Source organism: Lagopus leucura, unplaced genomic scaffold (genome assembly GCF_019238085.1).
Source record: "Lagopus leucura isolate 7727_CA_CO unplaced genomic scaffold, USGS_WTPT01 Super-Scaffold_73, whole genome shotgun sequence".
Classification (NCBI taxonomy): domain Eukaryota; kingdom Metazoa; phylum Chordata; class Aves; order Galliformes; family Phasianidae; genus Lagopus; species Lagopus leucura.
Genome location: NW_024962252.1, coordinates 76,175,271 through 76,196,996, shown reverse-complemented (window position 1 = coordinate 76,196,996; position 21,726 = coordinate 76,175,271). Strand labels below are relative to the sequence as shown.

At 36.8% G+C, this 21,726-nt stretch overlaps 1 protein-coding gene across 2 annotated transcripts in view; it reads right to left on the bottom strand.

Moving 5' to 3' along the window:
* BABAM2 (BRISC and BRCA1 A complex member 2) overlaps positions 1-21,726 on the bottom strand; it is a 158,935-nt gene that overhangs the window by 23,823 nt on the left and 113,386 nt on the right. For both annotated transcript variants that reach the window (XM_042889467.1, XM_042889457.1), the window contains 3 exons: positions 16,858-16,957; positions 14,843-14,913; positions 13,299-13,381 (listed from right to left, as the gene is read on the bottom strand). In XM_042889467.1, the coding sequence (XP_042745401.1) occupies positions 13,299-13,381; positions 14,843-14,913; positions 16,858-16,957 (254 nt within the window). The remainder of the gene's footprint in view (positions 1-13,298; positions 13,382-14,842; positions 14,914-16,857; positions 16,958-21,726) is intronic.

Here is a 21,726-nt window from a genome sequence, read left to right as displayed (position 1 = left end):
ATTTATTAGAAGCTTTTCAACTTTATAAATGAGTATAAATCCAACAAAGGTATCACCAAAATATGGAAGAAAAGAATTTCTTCTTCTATTAACCGAAAGCTGTATAGGAATTTCCAGGAATCATTCACATTATAAACAGTTACATGAATTGATGTGATGGGTCAACAGTTGGACAATGGGTTGAAGGTTGGACTAGATGATCATAGTGGTCTTTTCCAACCCTAATGATTCTATGATCATATAATCAATTTAGAATTAAAACTTCACATCCCACATCACGCTAATAGCAGTATTAAAGTGGACTGCAAGCAGAGTTTTGAACAATTTGATCTGCCTTTGATTTGACTGCTTCCACTGCTATTCACCTAAAATTGTCAAACAACCATTTCTTCTGCCCCAAGTAGTTCTTTAATACAAGGTGTGAGCTGAGTCCAACCAAAGTAAAAAAAAAAAAAACAAAACAAACAACCCTGCCCCTAATTTTGGAACGCAACCACACCTAAGAGACAAGTAAACAGGAAATAGCCTTGAGTTGTAAAGTACTATACGTATGTCAAGGTAACCAGCTATTATTTCAGCAGTAGGAAATAAAGGCAAGAGCTTAATTCCGGCACAGTGGATGCAAGACCACTGACATTGCAAGTGTACAAAATGCTTGGATTTAGTGTTGCTATAGTACATGTAAAAAATAAGCAAATGCCACTAACAATCAACACTAGTAAGGTGCTCTGAAGATGAAAGGTGAAATTCTGCTCATAGTTGCAATGACATCTTTACGAGGTGGCACACGCTGATAATGTAAATGTTTCTTTTAATTTGGTCATGCATACAATCTGGCTCCAAACCTATGCACTAATACAAAATAAGACCTGTCTCCATGTGATACTTAACATGGCAAAGGTGAGAGTGATCAGAGTTACATCTCACACAGCCTTTAGATTTCATCCTGAAAAACGCATCACAGTTAAAAACAACACACTACTTTTGTAAATCCACACCCAAGTGACAAAAACTACAAAAACATGCTTTGGTTTGACATGGCAGTTACTTAAGAACTACAAAAATGTATTCATGTTGAACACAAGTACTATTTCCAAATAACAGCTGACTCACAAAGTATCCTGGTGATATATCTGCAGAAAATAAGCAGATGACTCATGTCTGTAAATTCCTGAAAGTACCAATAGACCCTTTGCTTAGTCATCTTTTGCTTAGATGCTGGGTTCACGAGCTTTGTAAACTATAATGAGGGATTGAGCTCTTAGTAGGACTCTCTCTTTTTCTCTCTTCTAAACATTGCAAATTATCTCTCTAAAAATAACTTCATCTACGTAAGTGAGTCACTTCAGCTAGCAAGCTTACACAAGTCGTGCAGTTAAGCATTAATATTTGGTTATGAAGGTAAAAATCTTGCTGCCAAACTCAGTTTTAAAGTGAAAATTATGTCAGAGGAAGTCCCATTTACCCCTTCTCTCACAGAAATAGAAACATTTCCTTTGGAAAATTTAAACCATTAGCTCATTCAGGAAAGTAAAGCTTTCTAATTCAGTTTCATGCTCTAAGTAATTTAATCATAACGATTTCTTACTTTAGCTTTCCTAAGCATCGCATTATTAACATGAGAAGAGATCAAAGGAACAAGCAGACTGAGAAAGAAGGCAATACTACAGCAAAATACTGCTTTCTTCTTTGTAAAAATTTACAGACTATTTTTTTAAAGTCAACTTGTAGAGATCCACATTGCAGGGAAAATCACATCTTTATGAAAGCTCTACATGAGGCAGAACTTGGAGGGCTGTTTGGGGTAATTAAGCATTGAGTAAATTCTTCAGTGATTGAACTCTAATTTTCCCACACAGTTCATAAGAAAGCAAAAGAACAAGGATTTGCTTGTTGAGAATGAGTCATGTTGTAAAGAAACTTAATTACAGTTTATAAATAGTTGAAGTTGCTCTCTTTTTGAAGCAGGAGAAACTACTGAGAACTGAGAGAAATTTGCTTTTCTTGTCTTAAAATTTAATGCATACATACACTCACAACACAGTTACCTTCAAGCCAAAATCCCAAAGCATGAATGACTTAAGAACAATGAAGCAGTAAGGTTTAATTGTTCATGATCTTAAAGAGTAATCATATTGAGATCTGGAACAGGTTTCCAAGTTTGGTAAGCTAAGCTTATGTCAACAACTACAGAGTCAATTAAGACAGACTTATTAATTCTAAAGTAATGTTTTCAGCATCTCATTTTACAGCTTTTTAAACGACACATGAAATTTGGAAGGGATGTCTTGGCAAAAGCGCACTGCAGTGCTGCTGTGGGGTTCCTGAAGTAAAAATGTTCAGGAAAAAAGAAAGGCAGCTTTACCACAGTGCTCCCCTCCCTCTCTTTATGTACTGGGGAGAACAGAAGGAAAAACAATCCCATGCTTGAAGTGCATGCTGACCATACAAACATTTTGAAGTATTTAGATGGCAACATCTACAGAAATTTTTCCACGTAATGTTTTCCTCCTCTAGAGAAGCAGTTTATCAAACCTTTGTAAGACAATGGGTAAATCCAGAAGTCTGTTTTCACAGAAGTCAACATTTGCTGACTGAACATGACGTACTGTTTTAATATTTAGATGATGTTGTAGTGGTTATCTCATTAACCTTCTGGCTGCTTGAATGTGCTGCAGTTTATTGCACCTGTAATTCGTTTCACATCATAAATGTTGGCTGATCCGGAGCTTTCTACTTCTACAACACTTCACTGCCTGTGTATACTTAATTCAATTTAGATTTGCTTTATGAGGCAACCTTCAAATAGAGGATAACAAAGCATTCTTTCAAATTCTGTTCCTCGGCTGGCCAGAATTCACCCATGAGACACAATTCTCTTCCATCTTCCCTGACAGGTTTTACCCTCCTGCATTTATAAACTGCGTAACAGTGAAGCCTTGCTCTGATTAAATATGTACTTTTCTCCTCATGTGACCATCTAATCACTGTAAGATATGATGACAGTTATGTAAAATATTAACAAAATTTCTTCACAGCACCTTCATGAGCAGTGAGGCTATTTAACGAGTCCAGATAGGTAATAAAGGAACAAAGACAGGATGGTTGGTCTGCCTATTGACTGCTGAGAGCCAGAACGTGGGGCCCAACTCTTCTGAAACCTAGTGACAATAATATTCTACACAGTTAAATGCAGCTCTTTCTGAATTTGAGTACCAGAATAAACCACTACATGCAAAAACCACGGACATGTAAAAAGTTCTGAATGATGTGACCAGAAAAAAGAAGAGCACAGGAAGGATGTGCTAGAACCAAACCTCCAGAGAACACTGCACAATCGTAGCCTGATACTATTCGTTCTCTTCCTGAAGTTCCCTGACTCACTCCTTGCTTATCATCCAACTAGGCTAGAGACTGCCTCTGCATTCAAGCATTTCTGATGAAATCATTCATGGAAACAGGAAATACATATCCCAGGCTCCAGAACTGTCTCTTCTTAGTACATATTCATAATCATTTTTCTTGTTCTTTTTTTGGTTCACTGAATTTCACATCCTCTCTGCTACAGCTAGCTTGGACACTTCCTTGCAGCTCAGCCCATAATGCTGGGAGGAAGAACGTGGGGATCTGAAGGAATTGCCTCAAACCACAAGGTTCCTCGAACTCAGACCTCTCCAGTTTTCAGGATGTCTTAAAGTGGGCAAGAGTCACATGAATCTACAATGGTAACACAGATACCACATTACATAATGCTCTTTACCACATAATTTTAAAACCACATATTTTAAAAACATTTTCTCTGGTACATTTTCTGACATGGCTTCTCCCATGGGAAAGCTGATCCAGACAGCCTGTATGGTGGGAGAAAAATTTTCATCTAACTTCAAGAGAAATTACTTTTTTTTACAGAGAAATTCCAGTGCAGAAAGCCTTATGGGAATCATATTGGTCACTGTAACTACAGAACAATCTGAATAGGTTCCGTGAGTGACAAGCATTTTGGGGACTGCAGTGGCATAGCACAAATCTCTTTAAGGCGGTTTTGCCTACTGAATGTTTCCTCGATACTTTTGTGCTGAAGGTCTTTAGCCTACATTCTACTGGCAAAAACCAAAAGGCTCAATTTGGCTTAAAACACACAGAGAATTACAAAATACCACAGCTATCCTGATCTGGTGTCCAATGACAGAGTCTTGCAAGAATGAGAGTAAGGATGACAAATAACATATCAATGCAATGAGTGTGGAATTTTAGGTCAACAGAGCGGAGTCATGCAAGTTGCGTTTTGTTAAAGAGATTAGGGCTGTGACATCCTTGCTGGAGAAAAGCAGGTTCTTTGCAGGAAGATGCTCTTTTGAAATCAACCTCTCAAAATTCCAAATGTAAAATGAAAAGCTGTTATGGAATTTCAGCTGAGACACTTATGGCACTTGGGGTGTGGTTGATATCACAGCTGTTTAATTGTTTTGAAAACAATTAAGTCTGCCATTGCTATGTGAAATATCCGTATCATCAGCAAACTGAACACTTGTATAACAGATTACTTCTATGCAAAATGCTTCAAAATATGCAAGCATTAGGAAAAAAGAGAGATGACAATGTGTTTTTTTTTTAAACTGCATCAGTTATATATTAACTGAATGCACTGCAGTAAGCAACAAAAGATAAATACTGGAATGCGACTGTTGTTTTAGGTAATGGAAAAAGGGCAACACTGGGGATTATGACAATTTCACTGAGTACATAACATTCACAGTTCCTTGATTTGTACTGGGAAATGGATCTGGCAACAATACAGCTCTCTGAGAAGCCAGCCCAGTTAACAGCATTTGTATAATGATCGATCCTCATAACTCCACAAAATCTTCCTGACCTTTATCAGACAGCACAGTATTCAAGAATAGGAAGGAAGTTAGGATCACAGTGAGATGCTTAGAAGATACTGTTGTTAGACAGTTATAAGGAAGAATTCAGCCTGGTTAAAAAAGGGGGAAAAATGCTGAGGAATCTTTTCTTTAGAACTGTTTTAATGCGTTAGCTCTATCACACAAGATCGTTACTGTAAAGTGCTGGCAGTAACTTTGGTGATTTGGCTCATTGTGACATTGGGGAATGCATAAAATAATTGTTTTTCTTTTCTTTTCTTTTTTTTTTTTTTTTTTCTTCTTTCTTTCTTTAAATTGGACAGGAAAGACTTTCAGTTCTATTCAGTTTGGGCTAGATTTGAAATAAGAATTGGTGATTCTTTTTAGGAAATACACCAAGAGTATGTCCCATCCCCTAATGATATATAATAATATGACATCTTTAACAGAAATGCACACTTTCAGAGCCTAAAACACAGAAATGATTATTTGTAACTTCAATGCTCTTAGATAGCCCTTGAATCTTTCAGAATAATGGAGACAATAACTTCTGATGGATTAAACACTTCTGACATGTTACAGAGAGTGGATTTATTTTGTGGATTTCTGTGAGGCTGGAGTAAATGTATCATTTAATTTTTCTAAATAAAAATATAACCTCTTCTTAACTAAAGAGGACTGTCTCGTGTTTGCTGCATCTCTCGTGGCAATGAGAACTACAATACAGATGAGGCCCCAATGGCAACCAGATTTTTTTTGTTATTACTACTTTTTCTACTTTCTTTTGATATAGAAAGATGATACATTTGTAAAAGTAATCCATATCTCTGTAATAAACAGTAGCTGTTTTTTAAACACTCCACACTTCATTCAAAAACAGTATCTAAAAAGAAACCAAACACATGACTGCCAGTTGTTTAAATCCCTTAAGCTACAATGTGCTGCAGACAAGACCATCGAATGCTCTGTTTAGTCTTACAGAGGAACTAAGTCACAGATCAAAGCAAGAGATCCTTCAAGCAGTTTTCACTTACATATTTAGATCATGAAAAAGCAATGTAACTTTGAGTGTCATCTCTCAACCCAACTGAATCATACTCCTGGATTTTTACAGCAAGACTGGGCTACCCACCAAAAATATCCCATGGAATATCTCACAATCCTATACTAAGCTCAAAGAAACGACACTGGCCTCACAGATCTTTTCCCTCTCTAATTCCTGTAACCATGATTATTTTAATTAAAACAAAGGCTTTTTATTTTTACCTCATTAGCTTCAGCTAGTGACATCCATTTCACTTCATTTTTATTTCAAATTCTCAAAGATCTTCATTCCTCCCCTTCCGTTTTTATTTCCTTTTATTGTTTCTTCTGTAACAGTTTCTATAGTAACTTCTCCAAGTGGTGATGAAATTGATGCTACTAAAAGCTGCCTCTTCTCTATGTGAATTGCATAAATATTATATTTTAAATACAGTTGCTTTTTACTCTGTTAGCAACTACAATCTGTGTCTTCCTTGGCCCTTTCTCCTCCTGTTCCAGGCTGATGACCATAGCATGCTACTGTTGGAGAAAATGCGAAAACTTCTCTGCTTTCACAGTAGAGTCGCACTGCTAAATGCTAAGAAATTCTACATTAGTTTCCAACTGGACATGAAGACTTCTCAAGGAGCTGAAAAGCAGCTGTTTAAAAACATCAGCTTTTCCCACTGACATTTTGACTCTTACAAGATTTGAAGGTAAGTTTTTTTTTCCTGTTTATAATGCTGCCTGGGATTTGAAAGGAAACTGATTTATTTCATTTTCATTTGTGACCAGCAAGGCTATCCTGCGAGTCAGGGTAAATCCTTGCTGAACTGTGTCTCAATTCTAGGAATTTTATATCTTTAATAATTCCACGGTCTCACCTTGTTTATTTTTTTCTGGCAGTACTGTCTACTGTTGAACCCAGGGAAGATCCCTATGCACCTATGATATGCTGATCCTCTCTATTGGTTTTCTGCTTGCTATCATGAGCACCTTTCAGCTTGCTGTGTCTCACCCCTTTCATGTAATTCACACCTTAAGGAAAATCTTCATCTGTGAATGCTATGCGAGACAACACTAGAAAGCATAGAAACAAGACACATACTTGAAGTAAGAAAAAGTACCAAGAATCTGTACTCAAGACCCAGCTCTGTCAACAACTTTTTGTGACTTAATTCCTTTTTTTCCAAAACTGAGCGTATGAAATAGGATTATACGACTTCCCTATCTCAGGCATCTCTTGTAAGACCTTATTAGTTGGCTGCCACAAACTTAGACATGTACTAGTGCTCTAGATAGGACTATTAGACAAGAAAAGCAGTATTTCACTTTTTAGAGCAGTGCAATTAAGAAAGAAGTTTTTATAAAATCTCCTTCTTAGAGATTTGTTAGAATGGTTGTAATTCCAGGAAAAATATGTCTACAGCAGTACACTGCCAGTTAAGAGGTTATGTCAAATATATGCATTTCTCAGAAATTAAAGATACAATCCAAAGTGGCTTAAAAATACTTTGCTATTTCACACAAGTTATTTCTCGTCTGCTGCTGTCTTACCAACTTTTATGAATTGTCCTGTGACCACTCCACTTTTTTAACAGAATGGAAATACGAACCTAAATCTACTTTACAGTGATTACAAAATGAACACAGAAAAACAGAATAAGAGGGAAAGAACACATCTGTTTTCAAGTTTACTTGCCACCATTATGAACATCTAAATACAAGGATGTCATTTAGCACATGTAAAAGTAAATTCCCAAGATGGAATCAAAGGAGCATGGAGATTACTCTTAACAACAAAAATGAAATTATCAGCTTTCAATAGGATTTCAAACTAAGTCTAGTTGGTAGCATCCCTTAGAAAATAAAAAAAAGCAAAATAAAAATGATCAGCAAAAGGTAAATTACCAAATGCTGCAGCACAGTTCTGGAATTAGTTCTTGACTGTGCCCAGTTAAGTGCAGAACTCAGGCTACTTTCCCATCATACTGTCCAATCCACAGCCCTCCAATGGATCTGCAACTCTCATTGAATTCACTTCAGCGATATATACCTCACTGCACTGTTAACATCACAGAATGCTTTATTCACCAGATTCAAAGAAATACATGCTGGTGACTAAATGTTCTGGGATTCAGAGGAAAAAATGGTCTCATGAGAGACATTTACTGAATAGTCAAAAAATTACTCCCAAGCATAAGACTGGAAATGGCTTTTGACTTCTTCCGGGCAGTTTTACATAACTGGGATTTCGTTAATCTCCAGTTTCTCATTTCAGAATGAAATGACATCCACATGCAATTTTGGCAGACTTTGGGCTTTTTTGATCAGTACAGAATTTCACATACTGGATGGACTCTTGAAACATTTACTTTGTTATGCTTGACATCTTTATTGAGCCACCTTGCTCTCCTGAAACTATTGTGTATCACTCTGTTCTTCCATTTCTTATTTGACATGTTCACTCTTTTTGTCTTCTCCCTAGGTTTTCACAGTCATTTTTTCATCTATGGAACAGCGAGAATAATACAACAAAAGCACTGTATAGTAAAACAAAACACCTCAATTACACACAGAAGCTATTCAGTGTAAATATTCTACTCAACAGTGAGCCCTTATCACATCTCTCCTTAACAGCCCTTTCTCAGAAAACAGCTGGGGCATACAACAGTTTATTTTCCCATAGCTTCTCTTGAAGAGACTTCTCTTTCACAGTCAGACTAACCTCCATGAAGAAGTAGAGCCAATGCGATCTTTATTTCCTCCAAGGATTACTTTTCTTGGAATTTTATGTGTTACTTGTGATCACTGCCAGGCACTGATATTGGTGAAGAGAAGTAACTCAAAGATTATCCTCTTTTCAGTTCCAAAGCTATGCGAACAAGTCTTACATGATATAAAACTGGAAAAAAAAATCTCCAGAACTATCAAACTGGGTCAAATGATTATTCATATTCTGAGCAGCACACAGGAGCCAGTAAGACATGTATTCCAACTGCATTAAGCACTGTATCAAAACAGCAAACACTAGCTACTTTCACAGTTAACATTAGTGTTATTATACTTACATTTACAGGTAACAAGACCTCTAAGTCCTACATAACCAGACGACTCTATCTGCCTCTAGTTTTGATCGTAAAGTTTTAATGAAATATCTGCAGGAATGTTTACAAGAAACAGTCTGAGGTTCTAGATTCCAAATTGCTCAGATAAACAAGTATTTCTTAAGCCTTCTTATCTCAGTTACTCTGGAATTGTGATAGGCATGTGATTTTTTAAGTAAGAATCTACAGAAGCAGTTTCAAAAAGAAGAACAGCCAGAAAGATCTTAGATGAAAGAAAAAACTTTTGCCTTGTCACATAAGTTTTCCTAAACCCTAACAGCAAACAGTAAGTGGTCAGCAACACCTTAATCCAGGAAACCTCTTCCATTTAAGACTACCAAACCTCCTTACCAGTCATTTTCTACCACAAAATCTAACTTATTTCAACAGCTGCTGGGTAATAAACAAAGGGGCTCATGAAACTCTGTTCTGTTGACTTTCCAAGAGTGGGACAATCTCATTTACAGGGCCAAAGCATCTTAAAACTACGAATAACAGCTGCTTCAAAAATTATCACTTATCTAAATTCAGCAGAGTGATTAAAACAGCACCTGAAGTCTACAGAGCTATTTCTGCTTGGAAAGAGAACTAACAGAATGAGTTACTTCTTCAATGCAATTTTACTTACAGTGAGGAGGCATATGCTCCTCTTTCATTGAGCACTACTGGAATAAATTGTACTTTCTTTCCACAGTACTGTAAACTTGTCTTCTCAGCTCCTAATGCTCCTTGCCATTTACTTTTCCCTCACTCAAGCTTCATCTGACAATAATGGCTACCAAAACTCTTTGTCTTTACTTCTGAAGCTGATTTCTGCTTACTTTCTGATGCTGTGGACAGATGTGCTAATCCAAATCCAAAGGAGGTTTACGTGAGGAAACCCTAATTATTTAGCTCAGACCATCCAAACCACATAAGCTGAACACATTTTGTGCTCAACAGCACTGGCACAAATTGCTTTGCTGACAAACGTCTGCAGACGGTAACATCCAAACGGGAATGCATCAGAAGCTGGCATTGATGGCTTCTGCCAAAATAATGAATCCAGAAGAGGATATTTGTTTGCAGCCTGATACAGGTACAACCTCCCATAATCCAGTTAATGCTCTACGCCTTATGCTTGCTGATGTTGCCCATTTCTGATGAATTCTGGTAAAGGTCATTGGAGAACAGCACAGAGAGCTAAAAAGGTGTACAAAATTATACTCCAGTTGGTACTACCACGCCATGAAAGCTTCTTAATTAAACTTCCATCTTTCATTTGACCAGCGCTGTGGACCTGCCAGGTCACTGGTACTACCCAGCACAGAAGCTCTAATCCTTTGAAGTTAGCTAAGATCAGTGGCAGCAAGTGTTCCTACCAACTTCAACTCAGTCTGAGATCACACAAAAACTTCAGATACCAACACTGACAGCTGCCAGCATTCTCAACCCCAAACATACCATTCAACAAAACAAGAACTATTTAGTTTAACACTCATCTTTTTCAAGACATCTTAAACAAATAACCACTAAGACAGCGTTTCATTTGCTATCGCAATTGTTCCAACTTTTGTTCAACTCTTTTGCGCTGACAACCTAAAAATCTTGTAAGATCAAAATTAATCTCTGAAAAGCCTATATACAAATTGGTTTAGAGTCCTACTCTTGTGCCCATAGCAATAAGATCTCTTAATTATGCCCAGATGTAATTTGTATTTACATATGGTATACACACACTGAATGTATGCAGGAATATGCTTAAGAAACATCCATCTCTAGAAACAAATCATAGCTGATTTAGAAAAAACTAGAGAAAGAAATCAGCAGTATATTGATATTAACTTACAAAGCTTCATTCTGAGCCTTCCTCAAAACAGGTATCAATATCAAAAGCATTAAGCCTGATTAATGATTTCCTTTCCTGTGTCCATGCATGAACTTCTCTGAACGTTCATTTCTTCTGTCACATATTTGAAAGCACTTAATCAATTCTCAGAAGTGAACCACTAAAACAACCGCTCCTTTCACTGCCCTTTGATCTAATGTAACAACTTAGGCAGCTAAATAAATCCAATGATTAAGTTGGCAATTAGACAGTTCTGTGTTTTAAGGCATGGACTTTGATACCCATTCTGAAATTACTGCACAAATCTGTGGTTTTTAGCAAGTGAAATTATTTTAAGATTACTGAGCTTTTTCACTCCAAAGCTATCTTTCCAGCTTCTCTCCTCCCTTTCTTTAAGTTTGCTCAGCAACAGTACTCTGAATAATTTCAAGTGTATTTTACTTTCCTCGTTCCAAACAAGTTTGCAACTTTGAATGAAAACAATTGCAAAAAGCAGCAAACTAAGTTATTTCTGAAAAATCTGTATTTATCTTTTAAAGGAAATACAACTCATTTTAGGCTTTATGCATCTCACAACCTTAGCAAAACCTAAAACTTTAGCCAAAACTAAAGTGCCAGTAAAATTTACTATGGTTTCTTTCTTTCGATTTGCCACGGTTCTTGCTGTACACTGACCTATTTATTTTTCTCTGAATGCTTTGTCCACATACTGTAGCAAATACATAAAGTAGAACAGTTGTCATCTTATAGTTATCTCTCCCAGACATTTTATTAGACGCTTGCTAAATATTCAACCATAATATACATAGTTATGTCAGTGGTTAAGAGATGAAAGTCTACATTACTTCACTCAGGAAATGAAGTGCAGGTTTCAGGCTTTTCATTGCAATATCCTTCAGTACATGGAACATAAATGTTTTTGCAGCGGATTGTTCAGCAAGTGAGTGATGCAATAGCTTACACAGCTAAGCCACTGTATGATTTCTAAGGCCACAGGGTTAATACATAGTGATAAGCTATTCAGTTATAATTGTAGCTTTCATGTCAGTTAAATTGAGCACTCTGAATATTACTTCACAGTCAAAACTTACTCTGTTATTTAAAAGAAATTTGAATTTTGATTCCCCTGAAATATAACTGCTTCAACATTTAGTTATATTAGCCCAAGGCAAAGATCAAATCCACAGCACTTGTTAGCACCAACAGGACGAGTAGCATCTAAGAAAGGCAGAAAATCTTCATGAAGTTGTACATAAAGAAGAAGCATCTCACAGAATACAAGTGGCCGTGACGGCATGTAGTTGAAAATTAAATACAGATGCAATAAGGACAATTTCTCCAACTACCTCAGATTTATTTTGTGTTTTCCCCTATGTATATATAGTATTAATACGACAGACATGTTTTAATTTCAAGAATGCCCTTTCTAGACTACTTCTGAACAGAATTATGTAATGCCTAGAAATCTCAGGTGATAAAGAGAAAGGGTTAACTGAGATCTATTTTAATGATCTCAAACATAATACAAGCAGAAGGATTTATGTGTAGAATGACAATCCTCCCTTCTTGCTTTAAAAAATCTAGGAGAAATTCAGATTTCTTTTAGACATAATAGTTTCCACATGAAAATCTAGCTCACAAGCAAACGCAATGTAATCTGAAATACTGCAAAGCTAAAGTGTTAACAAACACCAATGTTGCAGCTGCCCAGACTACGTTATAATCATTTGAAAAAGACAAGAAGTGTATTAATGAAAAGATTAAGGATGACTGAATTTCCTCGCACCAAAATATCTTTAATATCCATGAATTTGACCTCGTAATTACTTCTATTTAACATGTAAGACAGTAACGGGGCCATAGTTACTAATTCCTAAACAAAGCAATTACTATCAATTTCAGTTAAAACATCTTTTTGAAAGCGATTCCATTTTGATCTAAAGATCTCAAATGATGAAGAATTCAGCTACACGCTGCAGAAAACTGTTAGGCATTTTGCCTGGAATAATTTCATCCTATGAAAAAAAGTTTGCCTTTTAAACGCAGCATTGTGTTATTTTTCTTTTATTTTCCCTACACTGAATTGTCATTATTATCATAATCATTTAATTGATTCCTGACAGTTACATAAGATTTTAGGTATCCCCAGCTTAGGCACAGTATTGTTCCTCATTACTGACACTTTTGATAAGAGGGGTTACAGATGGGAACTCAATCTCAAGTCAAGTTACCAGAAAAACTTTTGGTGTTCTGTAAAGTAAGCAGCACACTCCATCAGTGTGGATCATCTCTCCTCCAAGTATGAGTGGGATTTTGTGTTTTCAAAACGTCATGGACATATTAAAAAAAATACATTAAGTCCTGGACAAAAATAGCTAAAACTTTTAAATTGTTTCCTGTAATTGTACTTTTTCCCTTTTGAACTTGTAACTTCAAGAGGATAGACACTTGTGCCTGAGGCAAAGAGTTACTCACTGTGAACAAGGAAGCAAAAATCTTTCCACATCAGCAACAGAGTAAGCTTTGTGAAGCCTTCTGCATCATATTCCACTACACCACTATCAACAAGAAAAACAAAACATTAATACAATTTTTAGCCAGCATCCATCCTAACATTGAACAAGAAATACATAAATCCAGGAATACAGTGTTTGGTGCTTTTTTCATTTGTTCAGAAGGTTCCAATGCTTACTTTATTAACAATCACAATTCTCTAACTAAATTTAAGCTGCGGCCCTGGAGTTTCTTATCCAAAGAAAGGTTATATCCAATACATAAAATATATATTCTGAAATGAAATTAGACCTTTTAATGCATCTGTAGTACTAAATTGGCAGTAACTGTACATATGCAGGTTTCCTGCGTGTTATCAGTTTACAAAAATTTATTAAAATTAAGTTAATGGACATGGTAAAATTGAAACTGTGCAGGCTGAGAAGGGTTTAAATCTGAAAAATAGAAAGAGCTTATATATACAAAAGTCACAGCATAACAATATTAAAAAATAAATACATAATGCTTGTTCAGTAGACATTAAAAGTCAGCCAGCAGAGGAAGGTATTTTCTAAAAGCCTGAAACAGAATCAGACTACTGAAGCACCTCATGAGTGAAACAAAATCACAAATGTATCTGGTTCACTTCTGTTCTGTAGTTTGGATCAAATAATTCTCAGAAGACAAAAAATCATTTTTCACACAGATTAAGTCTTCATCTGTGTCTACTCACATATCAAATTCAAATTACTGTTATCTATCTTATAGCTGTACAAAATTTGGTTGCCTACTAACAAACAGTTAGTAGGCAAACTTCCTATCACTTGAGAGACTGGGAATTTGAAGGGCTTCCTAATATTCATGTAATTTTTTTAAATTGCCACACAGAAGCATAAGCTCCCTTCTCCCAGGGAGGCAAAGCATTGCTGATCAGGTACTAGCTGTCTCATCAGCTCCTGGACTCTTGCTCAAGTCAGAATTTGGGTAGAAAACTGAGATGTCTACCTTTCACAGCTCTACAGCACCCCATATTAGATGCTTTGTGAATGTAAAGTCTAATTGTGCTCGGCCGTGGGACCTTTGAACTGCAGGAATTCATGACTGAAAAAATCTTTCTCTCACGAGTCCCAGTATTGCTTCATGGGGGAGCAGCTGGTCTCCAATCACGACTTTATGTCAAGCAGTGGTTTCTGGCTCCTGAAAGGCTTGGAACCATACCCCACTTTTACATTGTCCCACTTCAGTCACTGCCTATTATTGAAAGACTCTCTCCAGTTCTTTATTTATCAGCAAGCACACTCCTTATGTCCTTTTCTCACAATCAGCTGTTTTCAGAGTAAAATCAGATCAGCAACTCACACTAGAGGGACACTTCATTGGAACCTCATTCCATAGAGAGATTATCCATCCATTATTCTGTGGGAATGACCAGACTTCATCCGGATATTGGCAACAGAACCAAAGACCATGTGAATAAAATAACACTTTCCCCATGCTGCACAAAATAATGCGTGAAAAAAACTTACGTTCCAAAGTGACTCAGGAAGGCTGCGATATACTCTCTCCTCTTATGGTATCCCTGAATAACATATTGTACCTCAAAAAAAAAAAAAAAAAGAGAAGCTTTAAAAACAAACAAAAGTTAATCTGTCATATATCCCTTGTTAAGGAAGACTTACAGGGTTCTGAATCTGAATCCCACAGTTAGCTTGCATAATTTTACCAAAGAAACCTAAAATGCTTTTAAAACAAGTAGTGGATTCCAGCACAGCAAAAATCTTGTAAAGACATCTCTTCACTCACTTCTAAGTAAAATTCAATATTTCACAATGTACTGAAGAGCTGTTTCAGTAAGCAAAGTAAGGAGTGGAAAAAAAAATGCACAAGCATGCCTTGCTGAAGTTTAAGAAGGGACTGGTGATAGGCAAAATGTAATTACCTGATGTGATGGCTGGCTAAGAGTCAAAATCAAATTTGGGTTGTAAAATATATCTATAACTATATCTATATCTATATAATTTAACAAAGGATCTTGCATGTTTTCAGAAAACTGCACCTCCAACAAAATCTTCTCAACTCTACACTTTCTCTGCAGTTTAATGCTGATCCAGTGAGCCGTCTACTCAGTGGAGAGTATCAATTACTGAGGCATTCTATGTTTTGAAAGACTTCCATCCTGACACAAGCAAAATCCAACAATCCTAAAATTGGAAGACTTAAGGCAAAATCCCCCTTGCATCATAGATGTTTTCTTACTGATTTGAATGAGATTATTTAGCAGAATACTGTGAATAGGGTTTGACCCATAACAGAAACGGTGCAAATGCTGCCAGGCTGAAAGAGCATCTGGTTACTTTGGGTAGTTACAGTATGATACAGTACATGACTCCTCATGTCCTTTGCCTTCCAGAATAAAAAATAGTAATTCCAAATCTTTTTTTCTTTATCAAACATGAAAAGAATAGGAAGCATATTTTTATTGGCTATAGTAATATTAGAATTCCTTGACCAGCAAATGCTTTCCTAAAGTTTTTGACAAACTCTCAGCTCTCAGCAATGATTGTACTGTCTTGTACCCCTTAAACTAATCTATTTGTAGATCAAGATTTATTTTGTTTTATAAAAAAATTGAAATTATTTTGAAGGTTTTGTGTGGGATCTGAAATGTTATTTTGGGAAAAAGAAAACATACGATAAGTTTGTTTAAGAGACTTTGTTTAAAAAAGGATAAAAACAGTCCTGTGCATATGCAGATGGTCAAAAGCAAGAAAAATAATTTTAACAGAAAACCACAACAAAAACAACTCTAAAGACAGATTCCAATCTAATTATGGAAACATAGTTTGAGGAACTTTTTCTAAAAGATAAAATTATTTTCCTCATTTGGACAAGGGTAAAAACCATATAGAGATACAAATAGGAAATATGTAATAGGAAGATTCCTAGATTTGACCCCTAGGCTTTGTATTGAAAAATACACTTAAACAATGGAGAAGCTTTCAAACTATTGTACTCTCTCTTTTTTGTTTAAACAGCACACTAGCCAGAACACAACCTTTTCAGTCTATGCAACCTTAAACAGCTATTACTGCATAAATATCCAAGTAGGCAGCTGATTCTGCTCTTTTGGATGAGAGGAAAAATCATCAAATCCTCCCTCGAGCACTCAGGATATACAATGATTATGATATGAACACTTTGCTGTCTTCTGACTGGAAAAATAATTTGCAAACCATTCATATTCACTAGTAAAATGATACACAATACAGTATTCTATGATACAATAACATTACATTTTGAACTGTAGCATTTCACAATAAAAAAATCCACACTAGGATCATTCACCCAAAAGATTCATTATATTCAGTGCACTGCTTAGGTACTCAACTCTTACCAAGAAGTTATTCATTGTATAGATCACCTCAAACATGCCCTACTACCTAGCAGAAGGAAAATGATCCCAGGAAATACTGCAGTGTGTTACTGCTGTACAGTACACTATATCAGGGAAAGGAAAATTGAGTTATCTTCAGTAACTTACCTTGTTTGTTAGTAACTGGCATACTTGGGGTACGTAGTCGATTAGACAACCTCCACCCGGAAAGGCTGGGATGTGAAGGGCAGATGATCCTCCAAGCGCACTACAAAGAGAAATTAGTTTAAAAGTACATCACATACACAATCCCTGAGACTTTGAAGTTATTGCTACAGTGGCCTCTTGCTCCAAACTTAAAGGCAGGGGGGCATAATGTGGAAAATCTACTTTGTTTTGCAATGATACAAGAAGTATTGAGTGATACCATCTATTCGCTGTAATTCTTCAATCAAGAATATCACTAACATAAAGCATGCTCTCAGGAAATATTTTTCATTACAATTTCTCAGCCTCTTCAATCAGATGCAGAGTTGAGACACCTTCCCATATATGGATAAGAGGATTTTGATTGAATTACTCAAAAATCCACCTTCAATCAAAGTAGCAAAGCTTAAGTGCAATAATGTAGACTGCAGAGTAATAAATGGCCAAATGCAAATGTCAGCTGTGCCACTCATTCCAATTTTGGTCCTCCCATTACAAAATATTACCTACTAGACCAAATCTAGTGGCAGCCAAGAAAGATTGTATGTGATGTATGAGGAGAGGCTGAAAGAAATGGGCTTCCTCAGTCTTACAAGAAGGTTGAGGGAGAGAGGGTATCTGAGAGGAGAGTTGAAGGCCTATTGTTACTGGAGGCATACTGATATTGAAGACATATTGATGCCTTCAAGTATCTAATGGAAAAAGAAAGAGAAGATTGAGAAATAATCCTCTCAGAAATACACAGTGATAGCATGAAATGCAGTGGAGATATGCTATCACAAAGGAAGCTCTGGTTAGCTGTTAGGAAATAACTAAAGAGTAGAAGAGGGGTCCATAAGGCCTGGGGGTTCTCTATTTTCAAGGTGTTCAAAAATCAGCCAAACAACTGGCCTTGCTTGGAGAAAGGGGTTAGCCCAAGTAATCTCCAAAAGCTGCTGCTGTTGATGAGGATATAAACTCTTTCAGTGTGGAAAGATCTAGCACTTTTAATTTAAATCAGGTTGTATAAGCAACAACCAGCTACAGTCCACACTACTCTCTTTCAGTCGTTTTGACCTAAGGTTTTCTTAGAGCCTCTTACCAATCAAAACAGATATGAATTTCCATTACGCACCGTGGCTTACAGCATGTACTAAACATCCAGAATCTTGTTGGGTACAATTAAAAACCTAAATTACTTTGTGGCCTCTTGTTTACATGCTGCTACCATGAAAGATTAAACTGCCTGCAAACAAGGATCTTCTCTGCAAAACAAGGCTCTTGCTCTCCAGTGGGACCTGCCCTTGTGTTTTCCTCATAGTCGATAACGTATCACTTTGCCAGGTACAAAGGTCTGCAGTCATACACCCCTTTGAAGGAACAGAGCCTAAATAAATAAAAAAACAAACTTGCAATGAGGTATATGGAAATCTGCTACTCAGGCAAAACAGTCTGGGTTCAGCAGACTGCTCACCACATGGAACAGTTCCGCAGGTCTGGGTTTTGCATATGTAGACATGAAAGAAAAGCCTTGAGTACACTACAGCTACATAAAAAAGAAAAACAAAATAACCCACTTTTCTAGCAGAAGTTATGATTTTAATTATTATTATTATTTTTAAATTCAGTTTCCTTACTGCTATCCACTTACTGGAAATATACACAGGGGAATGCAATTTTGTTACATGTTAATGTAAAAACAAAACACCAAAGCATGACTGTTAGATTATTAATAAGTTGTAACACTTCTGGAACACTTATTTGCTCTTAGGATACTAAAAGCATCCTGGGTTCATCAGTTTTTAACATTGGAGAATGAAAGACTTGTCCCTCCTGACCAATGGGCTGTGAACCTTACTTTAAGACGTTAGAATTGAGTTCATAAAAGACTCCAATCTCATAAATAGAGCAAACAGTACTGTCCATTTTGCATCCTGCCTTGCCTCATTTGTAAACAAGTCCATGTTCCTGCTCCGAACCAAGATTCCATTAGAAATACTCAGATGACTGCAGAAGAAATTACAGGCTCCTCCCTTCATTACAATAGCAGGTATGAAATTAGGAGTAATTGCTATCAGATTTCAACAGAAATAAATTTCCAATCCTTTATTACCAGCTTCCAATACGTCTTTCAGAGTGAATTACCATGGTTTATGGTTAAGGGCTTCCCATTTTAGCTATACTCATATTCTGAAAGTAGTCAATTCATTTTTATATATATACAGACTGACACAGACTGACTGGCTTTTGAGAGAGAGAAAGAAGGCTGGAATTTCTAGCGTAATTATCCTCTGAAAACAGAATAAAGCAGTGCAAAATGTAATTTATGTTCTGTAGAAATAATTACAGGTAGAAGTAACTTACTTCTTATAGAAGTAAGAGCAGACAGACATCTTTGTTCCTTCTTTTGGGTCAGACACTTATTAAATATTTTAATAAAATATTGCATTTGCACATGATCTTGCCTCCAAAAATTTCAAAACTTTCTATAAACATTCAATAACACAAAAGAAAACTATTGCCCAGAGTAGGATTTGACCATGCCATTCTATGGCTCTGCCATGTCAAAGGGCCACACTCTCAGCACATTTTAAGCATGAAACACAGCAACAGGCTATCCTTCCTTTGACCCGATAATAAACCTGCAATTGAAGACAGAAATGATTTCACGTCAAAATAAAAAAAAAAAAAAACAAAACACACATAAAAAGTGTAAGGAAATACATAAAAAGGAAAAAAAGGAAAAAATGAGGAAAGTGAATTTCGCAGAATGGCTTGGGTTGGAAGGGACTTTAAAGCTCATATAGTTCCAACCTCCCTGCCATGGATGGGCAGGGGCTGCCCCTCACCAGCTCAGGCTGCCCAGAGCCCCATCCAAACTGGCCTTGACACCTGCAGGGATGGGGCATCACAGCTTCTCTGGGCAACCTATGCCAGCGTCTCAGCACTCTCTCAGTAAAGAATTTCCTCCCAACACCTAATCTAAACCTTCCCTCTTTCAGTTTAAAGCCATTCCCCTTTGACCTATCTCTATCAGAACATGTGTCAGCCCTCCCTCCTGTTATAAGCTCTCTTATGTACTTGAAGGCTGCAATAAGGTCTCCCCAGAGCCTTCTCTTCTCCAGGCTCAATAAGGCCAGCTCCCTCAGTCTGTCTTTATAGGAGAGCCCTCTGATTATCTTCCTGGCCCTCCTCTGGTCCGACTCCAACAGCTCTATGTCTTTCTTGTGCTGGGGGCCCCAGATCTGGATGCAGTACTCGAGATGGGGTGCCACGAGGTCACAGAGTAGGGGTGGATGGTATCTAATGCTTTCTAATATCCCCCAAAGCCTAGTTAAAAGAAAGAATGTAAGAAAAAAAATGCTGTTTGAAGTCTGGTAGAATCTAGGAAATTCTTTGCCTGGAGATCCCACCAGTGCAAGCTGAAGATTCCTGCAGTTCAGAACTATCTTTCAGATAGCAAAGCCTCTTAGACAAATTCTACATAGTTTTGTTTGTATCTAAGCTTTCCTCTTGGTATCATTGTTGTACATTCCTCACAAATACAACACAATTTTTATACTCAGAAAAAAAACAAAACAACACAACTATAGAATTACAGCATCAGGTTTCATAACATTCATCTTGTCAAGAAGATGGGAAAAAAAACTATCAAGAATTATGACAAACAAACTGCTTTTAAACAGACAAATTAACACATTTTGCTCCCCTACAGCTGCTGGAGTAAGTCTAGTTTCAGAACAGCCAATCAGAATTATGTTGTTTTTTTTTTCTTTCCAATAGACTGCTGCTTTATAATAACTAGAATTCTCAAAGATCCTGATAGTGACTTTCTGTACTCTATTATCATTACGAAACAACTGTCTAAGTGGATGCTGTTTTATTAGGACTGGTACTGGATGAAGATAAATACATGGCAGATCCACCTATCTATGAGATAAGAATGCATGAACACGTTGGAAGGCAGAGACTGCCTTCCAGGTTGGAAGATCTGTTGGCCTCATCATTTTATTCATTTGCTGTTACACTGAACCTGCTCAGCTCTGCAAACCAACTTCTTACATCTGTTTTTAAGATAGATCAGAGCCTCTGTTGCAGCAAGTTCCTGCTTTCTCGTGTTTCTACAGTGTCACATGCAATGGGATTCCGATCACTTTTGGCAAATCAAACTGGATTTTGTGATGGACTCCATAATGAATTCAACAAGAACAGCAGTCAGCCTACATTAATAGTAGTTTTGTTCTGTGACACACTGAAGTACAAGTGCAGACAGCATAGCTGGAGTATGTTTACATTTCTGCTGTTGACTGGTGCATTCCAAGTGACTCGCTCTGTCTGTCTCTCAATGGATCTATTTATTCAAGCCCACATTTAAAATAAAAAAAAAACCTTTCCCATCTCTCGATAGCTTGTAATTACATTAAACTGTATTTCCCAAGAACTAATCTTGAAAAAAGACAGCATTATTTCAGAGGTTTACAGAAGTGACTGTTGTTTTCCCAGAGTATCTAGCTAACCAATTAGTTCTCCTTCCTTACAAAGATCACTTTACTGGGGAAGACGAGGAGTGCTTTCAAGTTGCAAACTTTGCTAGGCAAAGCAGCATTAAAGGCATGTTGGAAGATGATCCTAGTCCCTTTCCTAACCCACTCCCTTCCTTACAACTTCTCCTATGCTCTCTTGAGCCTGTAAAGCTTCCCTGAAGTCCTTTTCTTCACCTCCCTTTCCCTCTGTAATCCATTCTGCTGGCCCTTGTCTTGGAGCAGAAAAATGCATGCAAGTGTTTCTCTGCATCACTGGGACGTTTTGAAATGAGTCTGAAAATGAGACTTATTGCAGACCATTCCCCAT